This window comes from Cornus florida, unplaced genomic scaffold (genome assembly GCF_030987335.1).
Source record: "Cornus florida cultivar Cherokee Brave unplaced genomic scaffold, ASM3098733v1 CherokeeBrave_3.0.0_Hap2_Chr02, whole genome shotgun sequence".
Classification (NCBI taxonomy): Eukaryota; Viridiplantae; Streptophyta; class Magnoliopsida; order Cornales; family Cornaceae; genus Cornus; species Cornus florida.
The window spans coordinates 21031279-21053403 of NW_026775572.1; the positions used below are offsets into that span (position 1 = coordinate 21031279).

The 22125-nt window shown below is 34.1% G+C and overlaps 1 protein-coding gene and 1 pseudogene across 1 annotated transcript; one reads left to right on the top strand and one right to left on the bottom strand.

Moving 5' to 3' along the window:
• Nucleotides 1-7524: 7524 nt before the first annotated feature.
• Nucleotides 7525-10984, top strand: LOC132294171 (tubulin alpha-3 chain-like; annotated as a pseudogene).
• A 1110-nt stretch (nt 10985-12094) lies between these two features.
• LOC132294172 (uncharacterized) lies at nt 12095-21791 on the bottom strand. Its single transcript, XM_059791929.1, has 4 exons — nt 21423-21791; nt 19979-20205; nt 14497-14604; nt 12095-12430 (listed from the first exon to the last, which is right to left on the bottom strand). Exons 1-4 carry the CDS (start codon nt 21640-21642, stop codon nt 12308-12310), a joined length of 678 nt encoding a protein of 225 aa, XP_059647912.1. The 5' UTR covers nt 21643-21791; the 3' UTR covers nt 12095-12307.
• Between the last annotated feature and the right edge of the window lie 334 nt (nt 21792-22125).

The window sequence follows — 22125 nt, forward strand, 5'->3', positions numbered from 1 at the left end:
GAAGACGTAGAATTGAAAATGGAAGGCGATGACACAAAAGAGCTAGAAGTTGTTGCAATGGGGAGAAATGAATTGGAAGTGGTTGAGGAAGAAGTAGAACTGAAGATGGAGGGCGACGATATAAAAGAGCCAGAAGTTGTTGCTTGGGGGAGAAATGGATTGGAAGTGGTTGAGGAAGAAGTAGAATTGAAGATGGTGGGCGATGACACAAAAGAGCTAGGAGTTGTTGCATTGGGGAAAAATGGATCGGAAGTGATTGAGGAAGAAGTAGAACTGAAGATGGAGGGCGACGATATAAAAGAGCCAGTTGTTGCTTGGGGGAGAAATGGATTGGAAGTGGTTGAGGAAGAAGTAGAATTGAAGATGGAGGGCCATGACATAAAAGAGCTAAGAGTTGTTGCTTTGGGGGAAAATGGATTGGAGTTGATTGAGGATATGAACCCTTCATGGCTTTTGTCTTTGTGAACTGACATGGCGGAAATCGACTGCAGTTTTCCAGCAGATCGTCTGTCACTCCAATCATCTACCTCAGCAGTTGGAGTATACTTTGCTACCCTACTTCCTCCAAATTGACCACCAAAAGCTGACTGACTAATGCCAGTTCTTTCAGATGCTTGCAGGGTTGTTTGGACTCCTGCAAAATAGACACCAATTCGGATGACTTGATACAATGCCCTCATGCCTGTCAAAAGATATTTAACATCGCATATTTATGCAAGTAGAAAAAATAAATGTGGAAACTACTTACCAAAAGGGGAAGTCTGAGTCACAAAAGGAGATGGTTGGCTAAAGTTTGGAATGGTAGCCCGGGTGCTTGTAACACCAAAGGCTGCATTACTTGTTCCAGTAAGGGCCGGGCCAGCAGCAGCAATTGCAGGTTGACTTGATGCACCAAAGAGAGTACATATACCAAATACAGTGCTTCCAAAATTTGATTGAACCAAATCCAATATAGTTGGGATGCACTCCCAAATACAATAGGTTGATTAGGATATGAACCAAATCCTCCAAATGTAGGCCTAGACATAGAAAATCCTGTGAAGTGGCACAAGAGAGAGTTTCCAGCTATAAGACAATCAAGAAAAGATGGGCAGAAGAAATATATATATATATAACCTAAAATTGCTATTAATATGCTACAAGATGATCAGAAAAGCTCAACACCGTTATCTCAATTGCCAAGGAACATATAGAACAGCAGTGTGAAAGAGGCAAATTAAGTGCCAAAGTATGTTAGTATCCATATAAAAGGAGATCTGAAAGGGAAAAGAATATCTAACTTTTTCTAAACTTTAATCCATCAAGAATATATGAGTTATGGATGGTGAATGTTCCTTGATCATTTTGTAATGTAAATAACTATAGCTTGCAATTTGAAATATATGAGAATAAACACATTTAAATCAATCTCCCACACGTTCAAGTTTGATGGAATCTGTAGTATAGAAAAGGTTTTTAAGATAATTCTCCTACAAGTGAAAATAAGATCAAACTTATACTGTAGATATGTTTCCCTATGTTCCTCCCTACACAGGAAACTTTTGAAAAATATCACACTGATAAAAAATTGTCTGAAACACTTCCCAAATAATAAATAGTTATGTGAGCTCTTCTAAGCTCATATGTACTTCCCAAGTGCAAATGGAACTTGTAACCATTAAATAAATTTTGAATTTCTTTCCCCTCTCTACACTAATAAGATTCAAGAAGGGTGACTTGATAAAACCTGTGGTCCGAGACTACATATATGCTCCAAAACTTCATTCCTGAGCCTTTTCAAGGACAAAAGACATTTCACTAGGTCCATAAAGAAGTCAAATACACACACACACACACATATATATTCGAAAAGAATCTAGTGTTGTCAGATATAAATATAAAAGAATTATTGTTCCAATTTAAGTTAGGAAAATGGTATTGGCATTCCACTTTTGTATTCTTGCCCTTCAGCCCCCCCTTTTACTCTTACACTTCACTTTGAAGGGTAATCGTGTAATTTCCTTAATCAAAAGAACCATTTGGAGTGTAATAGTGCATAAGTGGAGTGCCATTATCACATTTTTATGTTATTGGAGCTCCGAACAAGTAAAACTTCACCTTCTCTATTCAAAAAGGAAAATGTAAAACAAAATAGAGTCATATCACATGTGTTGATCAAATGTAACCATACTTTATAAAATACATGGTTATGAAATCACATCATAAAGGAGGCCCACGTACAAGCAAGACACCATCTGGATTGGTGAGAAAAGGCTAAAAAAAATGGAAATCAACAAATGATTGAGAAAAGAAACTAACATACAAAACAAATCAAAATAAATATGCATCCTAAAAATATATTAATGTGCTAACCAGAAAAGGGGCAATGAAGAGCTGCCAAAAGCAGGGTTTGAAGAAGCACTAAAATTAAGCAGGCGTTGAACTTCCAAAAGCAAATGCAGGAGACGATGTGGCATTGAATGATGATGCAGAAGCTAAACAAGAAGTTGCACCAAACAAGCCAGTTTAGGTTCCACCAAATATTGATCCTCCTGTTTGTGAATGAAAAGGAGTTGTATTGCCAAAGTTAGGATTTCCGGTTTGCCTGAAAGAAGTTGCACCAAACAAGCCAGTTGAGGTTCCACCAAATATTGATCCCCTGTTTGTGAATGAAAAGGTGTTGCATTGCCAAAGTTAGGATTTCCGGTTTGCCCGAACACTGATGGCCCCCCACTAGCTGGCTGTCCAAAAGCTGTTATACAAGAACGAAATAATTAAATAAAATTATTAGAATGACCCTCATATATATGATGGTATATGAGCAAAAGGACCAAAAAAAAAAGGTCTATCATGATATGATTGATAAGGAAAATCGCCAATGATTGCATCAAAACAGTACAATTATCATGACAACTTTTAAGTTGTGATTTTTCACCAAAAAAAAAAAAAAAAAAAAAAAAAAAAAAAAAAAAAAAAAAAAAAAGACACAATAAATGAAGTAAATATAGTAAGTTTAAAACATAGAAACTTAATTTTGTTGAAAATATAGTGGCCTTAGCATCAACAAATACCCATTCGATTCATTAGTTGGTTTCTTCAATGTACAATTTGACTAAAAGATAAATCAAAGAACATGAGAACTTTCAATTGAATGTGACAAGCTTAAAACAGTTGGTCTGAACCCAAATTAAGATCAATCTATCATAGCCACCACACACACACTCAGTATGAAAACATATTATTACAAATTTCAAGAAAATATCAAAAGAACATAATTAATCAGAGTATAATTAAACTCGGAATAATCCAAATGATACTGAGTTTTAAAAAATATATATTAAATATAGTGGTCTTAGCTTACGCAAATACCCATTCGATTCCCTAGTTTGGTTTCTTCAATGTGCAATTTGACGGAAATATATATATATATATCAAAGAACATTAATACTTTCGGTTGAATGTGATAAAAGATTAAACCAGTCGGACTAACCCAAAGACCCAGTCATCATAACCACACACACATAATCAAATATGAAAACAATTTATTGCAATTTTCAAGAAAATATCTTACAACATAATGTTCCAGAGTATAATCAAAATCTGAATAAACCGAATGATACAGAGCATTACAGAATCATAATTACGAGAAAAATTGCATTATATCCCGAACAAATAATACAATTAAACCAAGCGTATATATATTCATAAGAGATTTGATTAAAGAAAATTAATTAGACATTAACAATATTTGGCATATCTAAGCCGAGAGTACATAAAAGTTCAAAGTTAAACTAAACTTCCTCAAGAAAATAATAATAATAATAATAATAATCAAATAAAGAAATATTAACACACACCATTAGCGGATTTGAACATCTTGAATCGCGAACAGAGTCGACAAGATCACAAGAATCGCATAAAGTCAGCAATTCAAGTATATACCACAGTGCGTGTGTTAGAGATATATATATATATATATATATAGAGAGAGAGAGAGAGAGAGAGAGAAGGGTACGGTTTCAGACGAGTCGCCCTACTATTGAGGCTAATAGAAGAGTTGTAGTGAGAGAGAGACCGTGCTATCCAAGAAAATCATTACGAGTATTTGAAAAGGGTACGGTTTCAGACAAAGCTTACACATGTTCGTTTTATTGGTTGGGAGAGTTTTTTTATACTTATTACCAGATACCCCTTCTAACTTTTGTGTTTTTCATTTGATCTCCGTATTGTTCTGAATTTATTGGATAAATTACATTCACCACCACTAATGTGTAGTTTAATTAAATAGTTCTCCCTTATTAATTCAAACTCATTTTGTGGCATGATACTTATTACTGTATGTTAAACAAATTTATTTGTATTTTTTTTTTTTAAAACTTTGACTCCACTTTTAAACTAATATAACATTAACCATCATTATTGAGAGGATTAGGATTCGAAATGGAGCGGATTTGATTCGAGACCTGATTTAATCTAAAGTTTATTTTAATTAATTTGGATTTGAATTTTTTTTAATCTAAATTTAAAAATGGGCCAAATATGGATAATCGTTCACAGATTCATCAAGAATTTGGGACCCAATATGAAATTGAGTAATATTTAAATAGGTCAACTAATATTTAATCTTTTTTAATCCTATTAAAATTATATGGACTGCGTATAAATCATGTTTATATTTACACTGCTTGGATCAAGGCAATAATCTAATGGTACTTTCTTATTCACAAACAAATAACATATATTATTTAAATTAAATTAGATATTTTAACACTATATGAGAGATGAATTCAAGATGTCTTACCACTAGGTCACTTGTGCGAGCTAAGAGAAGTGATAAGAAAGAAAAAAAAAAAAAAAATCAATACTTTTCATTTTTCTGAATGTTATCACTTTTAATTTATAAGAAAAAAATGGATGCTTACTTGAATAAAACTGAACATTGTATTGATATTGTTCAACTTAGGCTAATAAATAGCTCACACCTAGATAAGTTTAAATAGGGACAAAAATAGATGTGTGAGATTTTTTGCCAACGTAAATATAAATAAATAAATAATAAAATCAATACACCAAATCCACATCGGAGAAAGGTTCTTCGGAGATTTGCAGTCCACCATAGAATTATTTGAATAAGTTGTTAAAACAAACCAAGTATTGTCCTAGGAGAGAGAAATAGCACCAAGAAACATGTGAAACAAACCAAATATGGCATCAAAATTTGAATTCTTTTTGAATTCGTAGTAAAAGCTGGAATGAGCATAGGGGGCAGAAACACCGGCATTTTTTTTCCTTATTTTAGTGTACTAGTAAAAAATCGCGTGGACGCCCGTGAGCATACCGTCACTTAAAAATTACAAATGGCCAAAAACAAATATTATAAGAATATATATATATATATATATACACACACACATATTTCTTCTTAGTTCCCTTTTATAAATACAGTTTTCATTTTAAGTATGTATGATTGTGGTTGAATGTTTTTGCCAACATTAATATAAATTTTACTATTTTATGTCTTGTTTGGTACAAGGTCAATCCAATCAAAAAAAGGTACTACGTATTTCAGTTTCGATAAAAAAAAGCTTTTTTTTGTTTTTTTTTTTGTCCAAAGAAGTTTAAATTTATCCATACGTCAACTTCTAGATTTTCGATATATATGTGTATGCTACATTATTTGGATTTAAAGAGAGAGAGAGAGAGACAGACAGAGAGAAAAAAAAAAAAAAAAAAACTTAGAGAGAAATTTTTAGTAATTCAATTTTTATGAGGAAGATGTGGAGTCCTAAAGAATAAATTTAATTTTTACGAGGAAGATATAGAATTCTCAAAGCATAAATATTCCGTATGTGTGTGTGTGTGTGTGTGTGTATAAGATTTAATTTTATTATTAAAAAATGGTATAAAAATTAAAAATGACTTACATTTTTAATAGCAATATAAAAAATATAAATATAAATATATATTATAGATATTAGATGTATATGGAATTTTCGATCATTTTTATTTTATAGAATGAACTCTTGTGTGTCTGAGTATTTCTTTTGAGGAAGTGAAGGATACATCCTACTCAAATCAAGGTTTTTGATTGTTATAGTTTTAGTGGTATATGATTTCAGTTTGATTTTCTTTTTTTTCAAGCAACTGGAAAGTGGAATTGAGTCATAATTCCCTAAAATCAATCATTGACTGAACTTTGCAATCTAAATGATATTTAATCAAAAAAAAGTTTTAAAATTGTGTTTTAAGTAGGTGTAGATTTTTTATGATAATTATATTGTTTTAGATAGTTTAATCCCTTTTTTCTTTTTATAAATATAATTTTGTTTCTAGTGTTATGTAAACCAATTTGTGTTGTTTGAAAACTGGAACTTGCTAATATTGTTACTATCCTATCTTTCCTTTTAAGAAACTTATATATTAGAAATTCAATATTCTTCTTTTTAAGAAACCTATATATTAAAAGTTTAACTTAGTAGGAGTTCAGTTTCATAATCATCTAATTTTTTTTATTTATCAGTTTCACAAAATCTATATTTATATTATTTCTTGTCCATATATCAGCATTTTTTTTAGATCAACTTCTTAAATCCAGTAATTATTACTTCTGATTAAAATTGCATTGAAAAAATTTTGGATTTCACTATTAGGTTAACTTTATTTAAAACTAAACTCACATAAAGCTATAATTAATATATTAATGAAAAAAAAATCAAGCTATAATTAGTAAAACTAAACTTTGATCTTGAATCTTATACAATTTGAATTTCATAAATATGAGTGCCGATGTTCTATTTTTTTTTTTTTTTCGGTAAGCAAAAATTCATATTATATAGAACCAAAACAAAATATATGGAGGGTAGGGATACTATTAGTAAATTCGGTAATAAATGTGCTTTGAGCAATATTGTTACTAAAAAAATTTAAAAAGCGCTTTATAAAATACATCACCAAACCTAACATGTTTTTTATTGATATCAATTTTATAACATCTCTGCTGCTAAAAACACTTTCATGATTTTAGCAACAATCCCAAACTGGCACTAAATGGGATTAGCATGGAAAAAAAATGTAATTAATAAGTCTTCGTTTGTAGTTAAATTTTAATTTTTAATTTTTACTATTTTGTAACTAACACCTTAAAATAATCTAAGAATTTATAAAAAGATTCCTTACCATTACATTACCTTAATTTTTTTAAAGGTAACTCTATTTATTTTGTTAAATACTATATGACCATTACACCCTTTTGATATATATATATATATATATATATATATATATATATTTTTTTTTTGTGTAATCTAAACTAATATAAGATCCACGTAATTTAAATTTTGTTTAGAAGTTATTTTGTAAATTATATATATATATATATATATATATATATATATATATATATATTCCTGTAATTAATTAGAAAACAATTCGTATTTTTAGATTCAAAGCAGCAAATGATTGTTTAAAAAAAATAATCTAACCATGGTTTACGGTTGCCGTCCGTTCCCTTTGATTGCCTAACCCTGGCTAATGTTCTTCTCTCTCCCTCTCTCGTCTATAAATAAATGGACACTGTAAAGTCTTGAGATGTGAGCATCAGAAGGCGTCTTGATAAACGTCTGTGTGTGTTCTTTGATTCTTCTTCGCCCTTTTTCTTCGTTTCTTGCATTTTCTTTCGATCCAATCAGCGAAAATGAGAGAGTGCATCTCGATCCACATTGGTCAGGCCGGTATTCAGGTCGGCAATGCATGCTGGGAACTTTATTGCCTTGAGCATGGCATTCAGGTCCTCCTCTCTCTCTCTCTCTCTCTCTCTCTATATATATATATATATATATATATCCACACACAGTATATACCGCTCAAAATGTTTGTAATCGGAAAATTTATAGATCTCTTATGAACATAGGTTTCTGCCAGAGTTTGAGTTTCTTATATTGATCTGTGGTCAACAGGAACGATTATTTTCGTTGCTCTATTCTTTTCATTTGATTTAGGATTTCTTGCATGTTTTTTGAGATTTGGTAATTTTTTACGCATTTGATGCAAGCACAAATGAAAATAGGGACTTTCAAACCGTGTCAGATCTAGGGTTTTTTGGAATTAGTAAATGTAAGATTTGTACTGAACATTGGTTCACGTCATGCGAACATTTATTTTGGTTTAAGTTAGAAAAATTGTAATTATCTTGTTCACTCTGTTGAATCTTAGTGATCTTAGGTTTTTTTGGAAGAATAGTAGTGAGACTTTTTATTATTATTATTATTATTTTTTTTTTTTATGCATTGATGCTTTCGTTCATCTGCAAAAATTGCTGGTATCATCTTGGTAATCGTTGCTCTTTTACTGTGAACATTGTCAGATCTTGGGTTATTGCATGATGAAATGTAGTTTGAAGTTTGAACATTGTTTTCTTTTGATTCTTAACTTGTATTTGTTTTAATATGTACAATGTTCTTTCTTATGGAAACAGAGAGTAATGTCAAAGAACGTTGCCTTTTGTTATCAAGATGCAACATTATGGTTCTTTGTGGCCAATCTTCGAATTATCAGATTAACATTGATCTTGTGATTCTGTCATGTATCTATAATCACATTTGTAACCACCCTACTGTTGATCTCTTTTTGGGTTATACAGCCAATTTTTTTGGACTTTAGGGCTACTTAATATTAGTACTGTTAGATTTCTTCATCCTTGTTCAAAATGCATAGTATAATTACCTCCATAAGAGGCACACAAATAGGCTTTGTGCATTTTTGATAAAATACGACATATTAGATTGATTTGCTAGAATCCAGTTTGATACCTCAAATACCATTTTGTTGGATATCACACCCGTCTTACTTAATTCTATTTTTCTCCTTTTTCTAGCAATGAGGACAGTTTAAGAATGAAGTGTTTCGAATTTCCATAATGATACTAGTACTTTTGTACTTCTTGATATTTGTGTGGTCTGATTAAAATTTTTGTCTTCCTATTTTCCAGCCTGATGGTCAGATGCCAAGTGACAAGACCGTTGGTGGAGGTGATGATGCCTTCAACACTTTTTTCAGTGAAACTGGTGCAGGAAAGCACGTACCTCGTGCAGTCTTTGTTGATCTCGAACCTACTGTTATTGATGAAGTGAGGACAGGGACTTACCGTCAGCTCTTCCACCCAGAGCAACTGATCAGTGGGAAGGAAGATGCTGCCAACAACTTTGCCCGTGGCCACTACACAAGTAACAAAGAGTCATTGTTTTTGTTTCTTTCATTTCTACGTAGTAATTTGGTACTGATTTTTTTTTTTTCCTTTTATTGCAGTTGGGAAGGAGATTGTTGACCTGTGTTTGGATCGCATCCGAAAGCTTGCTGATAATTGCACTGGCCTACAAGGGTTTCTTGTTTTCAATGCTGTTGGAGGGGGCACTGGCTCTGGTCTTGGCTCCCTTCTTTTGGAGCGCCTCTCAGTTGATTATGGAAAGAAATCAAAGCTTGGTTTCACTGTCTATCCCTCTCCCCAGGTCTCTACATCTGTTGTTGAGCCCTACAACAGTGTCCTTTCAACCCATTCCCTCCTGGAACACACTGATGTTTCTATTCTTCTTGACAATGAGGCCATTTATGACATTTGTAGGCGTTCTCTCGACATTGAGCGGCCCACCTATACCAATTTGAACCGCCTTGTCTCTCAGGTAAAATGTGTTTTCCTAACTAGTTCTGGAATTCTTGCCTTGGTTCAGCATTTTGATTGTGACGAAGTTCATATTTGGAGATTATTCTTGGCTTAAGAATGTGTGAAATAATTTTTTTTTGGGAAGATGGTGTGGGAAATAATTGATATAATAGAAATCATTGCTTGTAAGCAAATTTGACCGGTTATAAGTTATAACCAGAATAATTTTATACTTATTATCGGATCATTATTACTTTATTGCCATAGGGAATTTTTCATATTATTTTCCACAACGAGGCAATTCATGACATTGCCTTTTATGCTTGTAATTATTTTTGTAAACGATTGAATTAGCTTGTGATAAAATTGGGATGCATGTTCATCAAAGCCGTTCATTGTGATTTAAAGGTTTATCTGAAATTTGAATGACTTTGTGACAAGTATAATTGCCGTGAAATTTTCAAGAATAACGTTTCTGTGTGGGTTTCAGGTGATTTCTTCTTTTGACTGCCTCTCTGAGGTTTGATGGTGCCTTGAATGTGGACGTGACTGAATTCCAGACCAATTTGGTCCCCTATCCCAGAATTCACTTTATGCTCTCTTCTTATGCACCTGTCATCTCAGCTGAGAAAGCATATCATGAGCAGCTCTCGGTGGCTGAAATTACCAACAGTGCTTTTGAGCCTTCCTCGATGATGGCCAAGTGTGATCCCCGCCATGGCAAGTACATGGCATGCTGCCTTATGTACCGAGGTGATGTGGTGCCCAAAGATGTGAATGCAGCTGTGGCCACCATTAAGACCAAGCGCACCATCCAGTTTGTTGACTGGTGCCCCACAGGATTCAAGTGTGGCATCAACTACCAGCCGCCCACTGTTGTTCCTGGAGGTGACCTTGCCAAGGTGCAGAGGGCTGTCTGCATGATATCAAACTCCACTAGTGTGGCAGAGGTGTTCTCCCGCATTGACCACAAGTTTGACCTCATGTATGCTAAGCGTGCATTTGTACATTGGTATGTCGGTGAAGGAATGGAGGAAGGAGAATTCTCTGAAGCTCGGGAAGATCTTGCTGCCCTGGAGAAGGACTACGAAGAGGTTGGTGCAGAGTTAGCTGAGGGAGAAGATGGTGACGAAGGGGATGAGTACTGAAGTGTTTATCTGGCAGAAAGGCCTTGCAGTGGTCTTAATACTATGATACTGTATTTTGTTTTAGTTTGCTTGTGTTATCTTTCTGTTGCTTCACTTGGTAACCTTTTTTGTTCTCAAACTAAAATGTTGAGAACTGGTTTGTCCATTGGATTTCCTATCAATATTAATGCTACTGTGGGTCTCTTATCTTTTTCTTATTGTATTTGATGCGGTTAACTTTCTTGTTCAGTATTGTGCTTTGTGCTAGTTACACCTCGGTGGTAAATGTTGCAATACCATGCTACACGGTAAGGAGGAGGGAAACAGTGGATACAGAGGGATAATTTTTTTTTTTTTTTTTGGGGAAATATAGGTGACGAAATGTCTGATTAAAGAGAAAGAAGTAAAAAAGCAATTTCTTGCCCATAATTTCATGAGAGAAGCAAAAACTATCATGGTCTTTCCAAAGGAAATATTCAAGTTCGAAAATAACTGAGAGTTTATACAAGCTTGAGCCAACTTAATTGAGGTCCATCAGCAACCGTGACCGCTCCCATTCTTCAACGATTTTTTGGGTTTTCTTGGTGTTGATTCATTCTGGCCACTGACCGTTTACTATCCAATAGAGATGTATATTTTCACAGGCAAAGATTCACAGATTTACTCTCACCTGGTTTTGGATGCAACTACTGAGATGGGTATGCTTGAGATCTATTCAAGGTCTCATCATGTTTCTCGAGGCCTTCAATGCCCTTCAAATCTTATCAGACATGGTTTATCAAACAAAGTCATAGCTTTGCTTAGGCAACATTGGCTCATTGCAAGGTGGTCTGGGCCGTCGGGCAGTGTGTTTTGAAGCTCTGTACATGTACTAAAGCAAAGATCTTAATGAAGGGTGTAGAAGGAGAAGATCAAAATCAGCCTATTTAATCAAAATACATGGTATTCCTTAATTTTCCCTCCAAATAAACATGAAAGCAAGCCTGCTAACATAAAAATTGTGACAATCTGTATTCAAATGATCTGATAAACATATCCCAACCATATCATAGGAATCACACCAATTTATGTACAAGAACTTATTTATACTAGCAGCTTTCCTAGCATTATACATATTCTAATCAAAACAACATGGATTGGATCTGTTTTAATCAAAGTATGAGCATATTCATTTCCATGTATGATACTGAATTGCTTTCAACGTGAAAAATATCATATAAGAACTCCGATTTGCATATCATTCAAGCCTACTTTAAATAATTTTCAGATTATTTAGTTATTTATTTATTTTGTGTGTGTATGTGTGTGAAAGATAACGCTGCAGACAAAGATGAATGCAAAATATAATAAATTTGATTATAACGGGCATTCTCCGTAATCAAGAACATTCAGAACAGCAGTATGCAACAGGATACAACAAAGATAAAAACAATTCTTCCTAATTTTGATATTTATACATGGAAGAATTACACGAAGGCAATGGAAAATAGGCAACAGAAACCTGTAACTGAAGTTTGAAGAAACTAGTCTATAGATGCTCTGTCCTTCAATTTACATGAGGGGATATTTGTGATATCCTTTCATCTTCCAGAAGTGCATATGGATCAATATATTGGGGTGGCGCTATGGGAGTTCTGCTTGCATCATGGACAAAAGTCGGTCCAAAATACTGTAAAACGAGAGAAATGGAAATAATTAAAATAACCATTTTCATGACATTGCAGGCCTAGATCTATATGCATATATTAAAACATATAAGCTCTCTCTCTCACATCACACCATAAACACAGACCGTATAGTTTAGTAAAAGCAAAATCAAACAAGTCAGCAAGAGAACAAGGCCAGCAAGTCATAAATGAAAGAAGAAGATCCGCTACAGAAAACACTATTCACAAGCTATTGTTCATGTCACTCGCACAGCAGCAAATAATTTAGCAAAGTACTCACATAGGGAACATAGAAAAAGAAAAATACAGTTAACAGCTCATGAATGATGAGATTGCCTATTAAAATATTTACAAGGTTCATGCCAATTTTCACAAGATTACGGATATCGACATAAATTTCTCCTAACAACTTTCTTGCTCCAACTAGAACTCAAAACTTCCAATCCACTAAGGATTTAGGGGGGCAGACCCCATAGGACCTAATTGGAACAATAATAGTAAACAAAAATAAACAAAATGAAAACAGAACTCAACAAGATCCCGATTCATATTTTTCACCACAAAGTTTTTCTGTTGTCCTAATAAAAACTACTGCCAATAAGTTAAGATAAGATCATTTCATTCCAAGATATGAAGGATGTCTCATTTTGAACACTAGTCAACAAGATATTGTGTTTGCTGCCTAAGATTGGATATTATTCAGAAAAAGGAGCAATTTTTCGGTCCTTTAGAAGAAGGATACGAAGGAAAGGAGATTTTATGCCTTGTTGCAAAGCAATTGGAAAATTTTTCTTCTATTCAGATTTTTTCTGTGGTTCTTCAAGACATGTACTCAGAACACATCACGAAAACGAATCCAATAATTTCTCCATGCCTAGATTTGAGAGGTAGCCATATTTGACATCAGTGTCAGTCGATATACAACAGAGATGCCTAAAAGACCAGGCCTCCTTGGCTCCTGTTGGGTTATTTCACATTACATGTTAAGTAACATCCCCATTGTCAAGGGTTCAAGGCTTGGTAAAGCAGGTGAAGGAAGTGGTGCCCAAAAATCACAAGCTTCAATTAACCACACATCCGGTATGAAGAGAAGAAAACATGACTTGCACAAGTTATCAATTTGTAATTTTTAACCAATATACTAATAAGCACATTTTTCCTAAAGAGTGGTTCTTATATCGACAAATAATAAACTAAAATTAATCAAGTCAAATGATCCCGTGTGTTTCAAGAAACCATGCATTCAGCATTAAGAACCACTAGTTAAATATTGGTAATTGATATTCCAAAAGGCACTTTTTCCCTAATGAGTGATTCTTATATCGAGACATGATAACTAAATTAATCAAGTTGAAGAAAAACCCTGAAGTTGACTAATTAACTCCCCATACAAAATCTAAAAAATAACTCAAGGTCTGTACTTGCTGACCTTTGACTGCATTGCTGCCATTAAAAACTAGATAAAGCACATGATCTGCTGATCTTCTGTATGACAAAGTTCCGTCATTATCAGTTCACCAGAAAACAGTGGGAGCTGACTGAGATCGCTTCTGTCATCATACATTTCTTTTTTATGTTTCGCCCTTTCTGGACTCTACTTTCTTTACTTTCTGATTTCCTAAAAGGGTTAATTGGTTTACTCCTATTCTAGAGTCTAGGTGATCTAGACCCATATCAATTTGCAGAGGAATTACTCGTATATCTTTTCTGGTGGCCATTAACAGAGTATATTCTCATGTCTTTGTGTTCCTATTTATAATGATAATGAATTGAAACATAATCAAACCCTACATTTGAAACCAACAAATTCAAACTCCAATAGGAACACATTCCTGACAACAGCCACTACTTAAATAACTTTTACGATTAAAATTTAACGAGCTCCAATTAATGACCTGCCTTACTACCAACAAATGGCATGTTTAGATTATCAGCATTATGTATCAGCAACAACTAATGAAGCCAATCAGAAAACTGAAAACACAGCGCCATTGTTCCATCTACAAGAATGTCCTGATGGAAGTAATGCATTCAAGAAATAGACCAGATAACAAGAAAAGAAGCTTACAAGATAGAGGGCAGAGAAGAACGCAACAGTTACGAGGATCAAAGGCCCAAATGCCAAGAAGAAGGTTCCGCCAAGAGTAACCAAAAGTTTAGCCCGTGGAACCAAACCCTGACAAAAGAGAAGTAAAGAACCAGGTGAAGAAGCAAGTCTGTTTCCGTGTACATGCAAACACATAAATAAAGGGAAAAAAAATTGAATCCATACTATTTCTACAAAAAAAATACAAACTTTAAGTAATTCAAATGCAATAACCATCCTTGGCCAAGGATGGTTATTGCATTTGGCCATCTCATAAAAATAAATAAAATAAAGCACTGTTATTCAGTGAATTTTAAGTTTACAAACTTTATACCTTGTTTCTACTATATAGATTACCGTGATATAAGGAAACTCAACATAGCATAGGAAAATAGTATAAAGGAAAACATGTTCAATAAGGTAAGTACTTTTTGTAAAACTCACCGACATGTCACATGATGGTGCACTGGTTTGGCACCCTTTAATTCGTTGCATTATTTATCAATAAAAAATATGCATAGAATGAACAATAAAAAAATCTTTCCATATAATCACTATCATTGCAGGAGAGGGAACTAAAGTACTTTTCTAAAGTCGTATCATTATAATCAGTGAAACAACTATGAAAATCATCATAAGCAGGTTCTTGTTCCCTGATCCAGCAAAAAAATGCCTTCCAAATGCTTCAGAAAAACTAATCTAGAATACATGAATTTCCAGTAATACATTCTGGGTTCATGTTGATTATAGCATGCATGTGCAAGTGACTATTTCATCCAAGGAATTTGCGACGAAAATACAAAGAGAAGAATGCACATGATATTCATAACTTTGCATAGACTGATGTTATATATAGAAATGATCTCTTGCTGACCGGTGAGCACGAAATTTATCCACTCCAAGCATGGTGACCGTTGGATATGATTGTTACATTTTTTTGATAATTACCTTTTTTACACTTCAATCAATTCTAACGGTTATTATGCTTGGTGTGGAAAACTTTCTTGCTCACGGTGAGCAAGAGATAATTACTCTCTCTATTATATATAAAAGAGTAGTGCCAAGTGGACAGAATAGGAAGTCTGAAATTTAAGCTGATTGCTGATATGGCAACAACATAGCAATCCTACTATTCTAGCAAAATTGAAACAAAAAATTTAAAGACCAAACTGCCCTCATTTTAGAATCCATTTCCATCCACACACTTTCTCTAAAGGGGCAGGTTACCTTTTACACCTATCATTTTTTCTTTATCTCCATTTCACTTGAAACCTCACCACGAACGCACCGTTCACACACACACTCCACTTGTGTCCTTCTTATCCTTTTAATCTTACTTTCTTCAGCCTTTCGATAAAATCAATTTAAACCCACATTTATAAAATTATCTCCATCAAAACCTAGCTCCATCAAAACATACCTTGAAGATGATTTTATTACAGCGACCATTAAGCATATATTGCCAAAGAGAATAGAGCAAAAAACCCATTCATGGGTAAAACCATCCATACTTATTTATTTTCGATAAATAAACTCACCCATACATTCACAATCAACATGCTCAGTTACTAACATCTTTGTTCCAAATGGAATCAAAGTGAGATAAATGTACCAGTAAAGGTGACAGATAAAGCTGCTAAGAAGACATAGCAAAACCCAATAAGAGGAAGAAGACACATAAAGCTGGAAAGGTTTAAGAATAAAATAAAATAATAAGAGGAAGAGATCATTGGACATTAACCCTCATGTATTCTTTTTCCATAGGAATAGTGAGAGATGATAAGAGAGAGAGGTGAAGAAAATGGTTGAAATAGGTTTTCCGGTTAGGCACATGAGAGAGAGAAGGGACGGCCTAAGGATAAGATAATGGAGGTTACTTTTGTCTTCAAATTTTTTTTTTGATTAGTCAAGATTTTACTCTTTTAATGTGCCATGTGAGTGGGACCACCTCATTGACACATCAGTATTCAGACTTAATTCGGTTTGTTTATATGGTCCAAGTATCATTATTTTTTTTTTTAAAAAGAAGAAGTTATTTTAGCAAATAAACAGATAAATGCATTTGCAGAAATATCATAGCTAACTATTCAATAGGTTGTTCACTTTCATTATTGAAAATTACTGCATTAGTATTTGTAGGTGTCAAATTGAGCCATCCACATGGACATTTGAAAAGTCAAAACAAGTATAGCCTCACGTGACCAAAACCCTACACGTAAACCTCAACAACATCACTCTTGAGTCCAAGAAACCCTAACAACACATTAGGTTACCAAACATGGAGAACATCACCCTCAAGTCCAAAAACCCTACCGATACATCAGGTCACCAAACCTTGAGAACATTACCCTCGAGTCTAAAAAACCTTGACGACACGTCGGGTAACCAAACCTCGAGAACATTGTCCTCAAATCCAACAAACCCTGACATCACTAAACCTAAAGAACATTTCCCTCAAGTCCAAGAAACCTTGACAACATGTCAAGTCACCAAACCTTGAAACCTCCCCTTCAATTCCAGATACCCCGCCACCATGTCGGGTCATTATGAGAAAAAATGGAGAACAACATCCGCAAGTCAAAAAAGCCTGATGTCATGACAAGTCACCACGAGACACTTCACAACCATGAATCAAGTATAAAGTGAAATAAAGGCAGGGCCTTCTCGCATGCTTATAGTCATTAGAGGGAATCCTTAGAGGGGCTTTGGATTGGTGGATGAGAAGTCAGAAACTGCCCAAACCATCTGTTGGGCTTGGCCAAGGGGATGATGAACACATGCTATGACAGAGACCCTTACAATCACAATTAATGTTCTGGCTATAGTCATTAATGCTTCAACTACCGCTGTTGTGGCATCGCTAAATGAATTTAACGCTTGCATTAGATATTTAATGCACCGCTGCTACACCAAAGCATTGCAGAAAGAAAGACTTGACCCCTTAGGTGAAACAGGCACATCTAGAGAAATCATGACCTACGATCCTAGGTACCAGGTAAAGACCGACAGGGTCACGAACCACCAGGTATTTACCCAAGAAACCTAGGACTATAAATATAGGCACCATGGTAGCATTAAAGGGTAGAGTGAATGCAGATATAAACGCTCATAAAAGCAAGGGTCTGTCACAGAGACAAACGTCCCTAGTAACTCTCTATGCCCGGTCCCTCACAATGTGCTTGAAATCTCCATTTATTATACTTTATTTAGTGCTCTAGTAACCGAACCTTTATAATATTCATATTAGAAGAAAAAAGTTTTTGTTTTGTCTTGGATCCTTTCAATTATGGAAGGTGTGACCACTCAGTCAAATGCCAAGTTGAATATGTAAGGATGATTATATAAATAGTTTTTTATGCCAATCTCCACTCTCTCTCTCTCTCTCTCTCTCTAGATCGGAGGGAGGGAATGGGGAATAATTCAATTCTCCCCAAAATATGGTTCTTTGCATAATCTATGTCTCGAGGATTTCAAATTTCTAAAGAGTTCCTTCTAGGCCTCTACCATGTCTATTTAATTAGGTGATACATTCTGACCTTCAGTAGTTCAACTGCAGGTTTATAACAAAAATTCAACCATCATATATTAGATATTGACCAGAAAAGAACTCGTATGCTCCGTTTGGTTGGAGGGATGGAAAAATGGATGGAAAGGAGAGGGGGAGGGATGGATGATGCATCCTCAGAAAACAGGAGGGGTCTCCCTCACTTTTCATTTCTTTGAATTGAAGGGATAGTGGAAATGATGGATGGATTGACACCTTTTTTTGGTTTGGTTGGAAGGAAAGGAAGGAGAGATTTTATATTTTTTTACCCTCATTTTATAAAATAATAATAAAACAAGCGTTTTTTTGGGAAAGGAAAAAATTTGGTATTATATATATTTAGGTAGTTATTCTCTCTTTCCCTCCTCTCTTCTGCCCAATTTTCCCTTGCTTCCCTTCCTTCCGACCAAAAATGAGAAGGCTCATCCATCCTTCTTCAATCTATCCCTCCGACCAAACATAGCATTAAGAATTATATTTTACGTAACGACTCTAAAGTAGTCATGAATATCTAACTGTTATTGTCCGATCTTGTTTCTGGATTGAGTGGAAAAGGATATATGAAATTCATTCTCTTCCTCTGTGCAGTAAATCCCTACTTTCGCCTTTTCCACTTTTTGCTTCTTGATGATAGCCAGGACCTCTTCCAACATTCTTTAGACTTGCATAAAAATACTCAAAGTGTTCATTTAAGATATCCTCTTCAATTCTTCATCCATTTCTTTTCACTCTAAAGATTGTGTTTGCAAAGAATAATATTTGAAACTGGGTAAAATACTTTTCTTTTTCTTTATTTATTATTATTATTTTTTTTTTTTTCTAAAAAAAGGAATTTGAAAATGGGTAAGTTTATCATCCTTTTTTTATCTTCTTTCAATTTAAGATTATTTATTTGCTTTAGTATATATGCCATTTTTTTTCAATAAATATGAAGCAATAATCTTTTGAGGTCGGACAGAGTAAGTGAAACATTGTTGTTTTTGAATCCATAATAAATTTACACCAAATTGAACTGTACATTGAGCTATGGTGCAAATCCGTTTACTCAAGTTTAATATTATAACTGCTTGCTGATGAGGATCATTCCTCAAGCTGAAGGATAAATCTCTCTAGAAAATCAGGACACTCCTATGGTATTCCTGGACATTCAACTAGTATGGTTATGAACATATTCGTTTTCACAGTTACGCATTAACATATGCCTCATCCATTGTGCATATTGCTGACATAAACACCCATTCTCCAACTCCTATATGCTGTCAAATCTTTCAGTCCTATGTGTTAACCGGCATGTATAAAGTAGCAGCCCAAATTGCCTCTTGTGTACTATGAATGCCTCACTTGTATGAGCAGAATTGACCGTACAAGGTGATATTATGGTTGGATCAAAGTAATCTATATACTGATTGATGATTCTAATTCCCATATTTATATTGGTAAGATTCTCGATTCCCTATGTCTTCTCCCTTGAGTTTATATTAGATTCATATGGTTAACTGGATTATATTATTTTTCTACGGTCTTTTTGGCATGAAAATGCACCTGGTCCTTGCAATAAGTATACTATCAATCTGTTAATAGAATATGATCAAGCATCGCTTGTGCACGTGTATGTTACCTGCATATTTGTCCTTGTATAACACCAGATAAGATGTTGAAGTTCAAATAATGCGAACTTAAAAATAACTTTCAAATTCTAAATAAATAACTAAATTTCAAGTAAACTTTTTAGCATGGATCACCACAAAAAGCACAAAATGCTGACATATAAAACATTGATAAGAAACCTGGAAAATAATTTCATATTACTATGCATCATGAGAAAACAGAATCCCAAACTGAATATAACTGAGGCCACAATCAATTGGACAAACAAATCACAAACTACTGCAAGTAATAAATAAAGGAGAATGTGTCAACCTCAAGTCCTTCACTGTTCAATGCCATGGACAGCTCTCTTTGGTTGGTTAAATTTTTTCCAGTATCTGTTGACACTGCATTTCTTTTTGAGAAACCTCCATCTTCTTCCTTCAGTTTTATTTCCTCATCTCTGTAGATGCTCCTGTTGCTCTCCTCCAGCAATGAAGTGGGAGTCATCCCCCGTCTCCTTAATTCTTTCATAAACAATGACTCTGGAGGCTCTTCGCCTAAAATTTTTAAAATATGAGGCATAAGATTTGGATACATCCAGTTGAGTTCCCTACTGTAGGAACTTTAAATGAGGGTATTAGGGTCTGAGCAACAAACAAACAAGTTAAATACATCAAAAAGCTAACATCTTGGTTCTGTGACCATTATTTCAATTGCAAGGCACAATACACGCTACCAATTAATTATAAATCAAAAACTCCGAATTTTGTTGCTCCTTTCAATGCTCAAAATGTTCAATATCAATGAATACAAATACAAAAATCAAATTCATAATGGCATTTTGAAATTCATGATTGAAAATGGACTTGTATTCTTTCATACAACTTTATTGAATGCAAAAGTAACTTATGGAAATCAATATATATATATATAATATAGTATCTTATGGAAATATATTCAAGCACGATTAAAAGATTTTGAGCAATTCCTAAATAAAATCCAGTGGTCTTCACCAGCTAAGTTGCAATAAACAACTATTGGGATACAGCTCTGCAGAGACATTTATTGACATGGATCTTTGGAATGTTGAGACTAACTAAACCAAGTTAACCAACAATGATATTGCAAGTTTTAGTATTGTGCAAAACAGAGATGCATGAAGTGCTAATATTTCCTTTTATTGTTAGGGTTTTTCTTTCTTATACTTAGGAAGGCTGACTGACCGTGGAAAATTTACATTTGTTCAAGTATAGAACTTGTTTTGGATTGAAAAGAATGAAATATCATTGAATGGCCATTTGAGTCGGAGAGAAGTTGTAGAAATTTATTCGGCTTGCATAGCACAATTCTTTCTTACAACTAGCAGCAAAACAATGATAGAGTTGTCCTATGAAGCAAAATACTATTATTACATATGCTTTTTCTCATTATCACTACAACAATAAGAACTTTCACCTTTCTTAACCTCATTTATTTTTTATTTCAAAATTTCTTGACACTGAAACCAATTCACCTCTCAGTCTCTTAGAAAACCCTACAAATAATATAAATGGAAAGTGTTGTATTTCATTTCCAAAACTAATCTCATAAATTTCACACTTCAAAATTCAAATCGACCTAATAAAATCTCGAAATTAAAGAAAGTAACAACATACTAACATTGACACAAACCAAACTGATTGACACAAGAGAAGATATAACAAAAACAAATCAAATACAAAGCTTCATTATAAGAGAAATGAACAAAAAAAAATGCAATTCAACAGAAGTTTACCATTGCTCTGGTCGTCACCTTCTTCAACTTTACAAGAAACCCTAAATCTTCTTTTGTTAATTGAAAAGTTTGAGCTCCGATTGCTTCGAAGCTTATGAACCTTCTTGCCGGAGGCCAGAGAATTGAATTCCGAGCAAAAGCATCTCGATTTCCGGCGAGAGTTTAACTGAGAAACCAGTGATGGAGACAAGCTTGATTTCAGTATCTGAAGAGAAGCCATTGTTTTTCTGTGTTGACGAAACCTCAATCAAATCAAATGAAATGAGATTCCATTTGGAAGCGAATGGAGTGCGTGAGAAGAGTTTGTAGCTCCGTAGAGAGAGAAAGAAAGAGAAGAGACAAGAAGCGAGTGGCGACGAAGCGGCCGAAATTGAAGTATATTTGTGCTGTTGTCACGCAATATGGCGTACTCTAGAATTGTCGGGTTTCTTCTTTCTATCATGCGCGGGAGATTTTGCGGGTTGCTTTTGTGGCTAAAACTAGAAGCAGTAGTTGCACGGTTGCAGCAACAGCAAGAGAAATGATCGACTGTAGTTATAAAATACCTAAAATATCTACAACACTACTAAGATTTTGCCACGTATAAAGAGACAATCCTTTAAAGTGACATGTATTCAATCCAATTTTTTTTTTATTTAAAAATAATAATGATGACAATAATAAATAAATAAAATAATAGAAAAAATGTAATCCATCCAAACAT

What these genes read in the sequence shown, in the direction of transcription:
- LOC132294172 (XM_059791929.1), bottom strand. Translation starts at nt 21,642, where the DNA reads ATGGCTTCTCTTCAGATACTGAAATCAAGCTTGTCTCCATCACTGGTT. An exon ending in TGAACAGTGAAGGACTTGAG is followed by an intron (nt 14,605 to 19,978) that starts GTTGACACATTC and finishes CTCTTTTGTCAG; the next exon opens with GGTTTGGTTCCACGGGCTAA. An exon ending in TCTTCTCTGCCCTCTATCTT is followed by an intron (nt 12,431 to 14,496) that starts GTAAGCTTCTTT and finishes CTCGTTTTACAG; the next exon opens with TATTTTGGACCGACTTTTGT.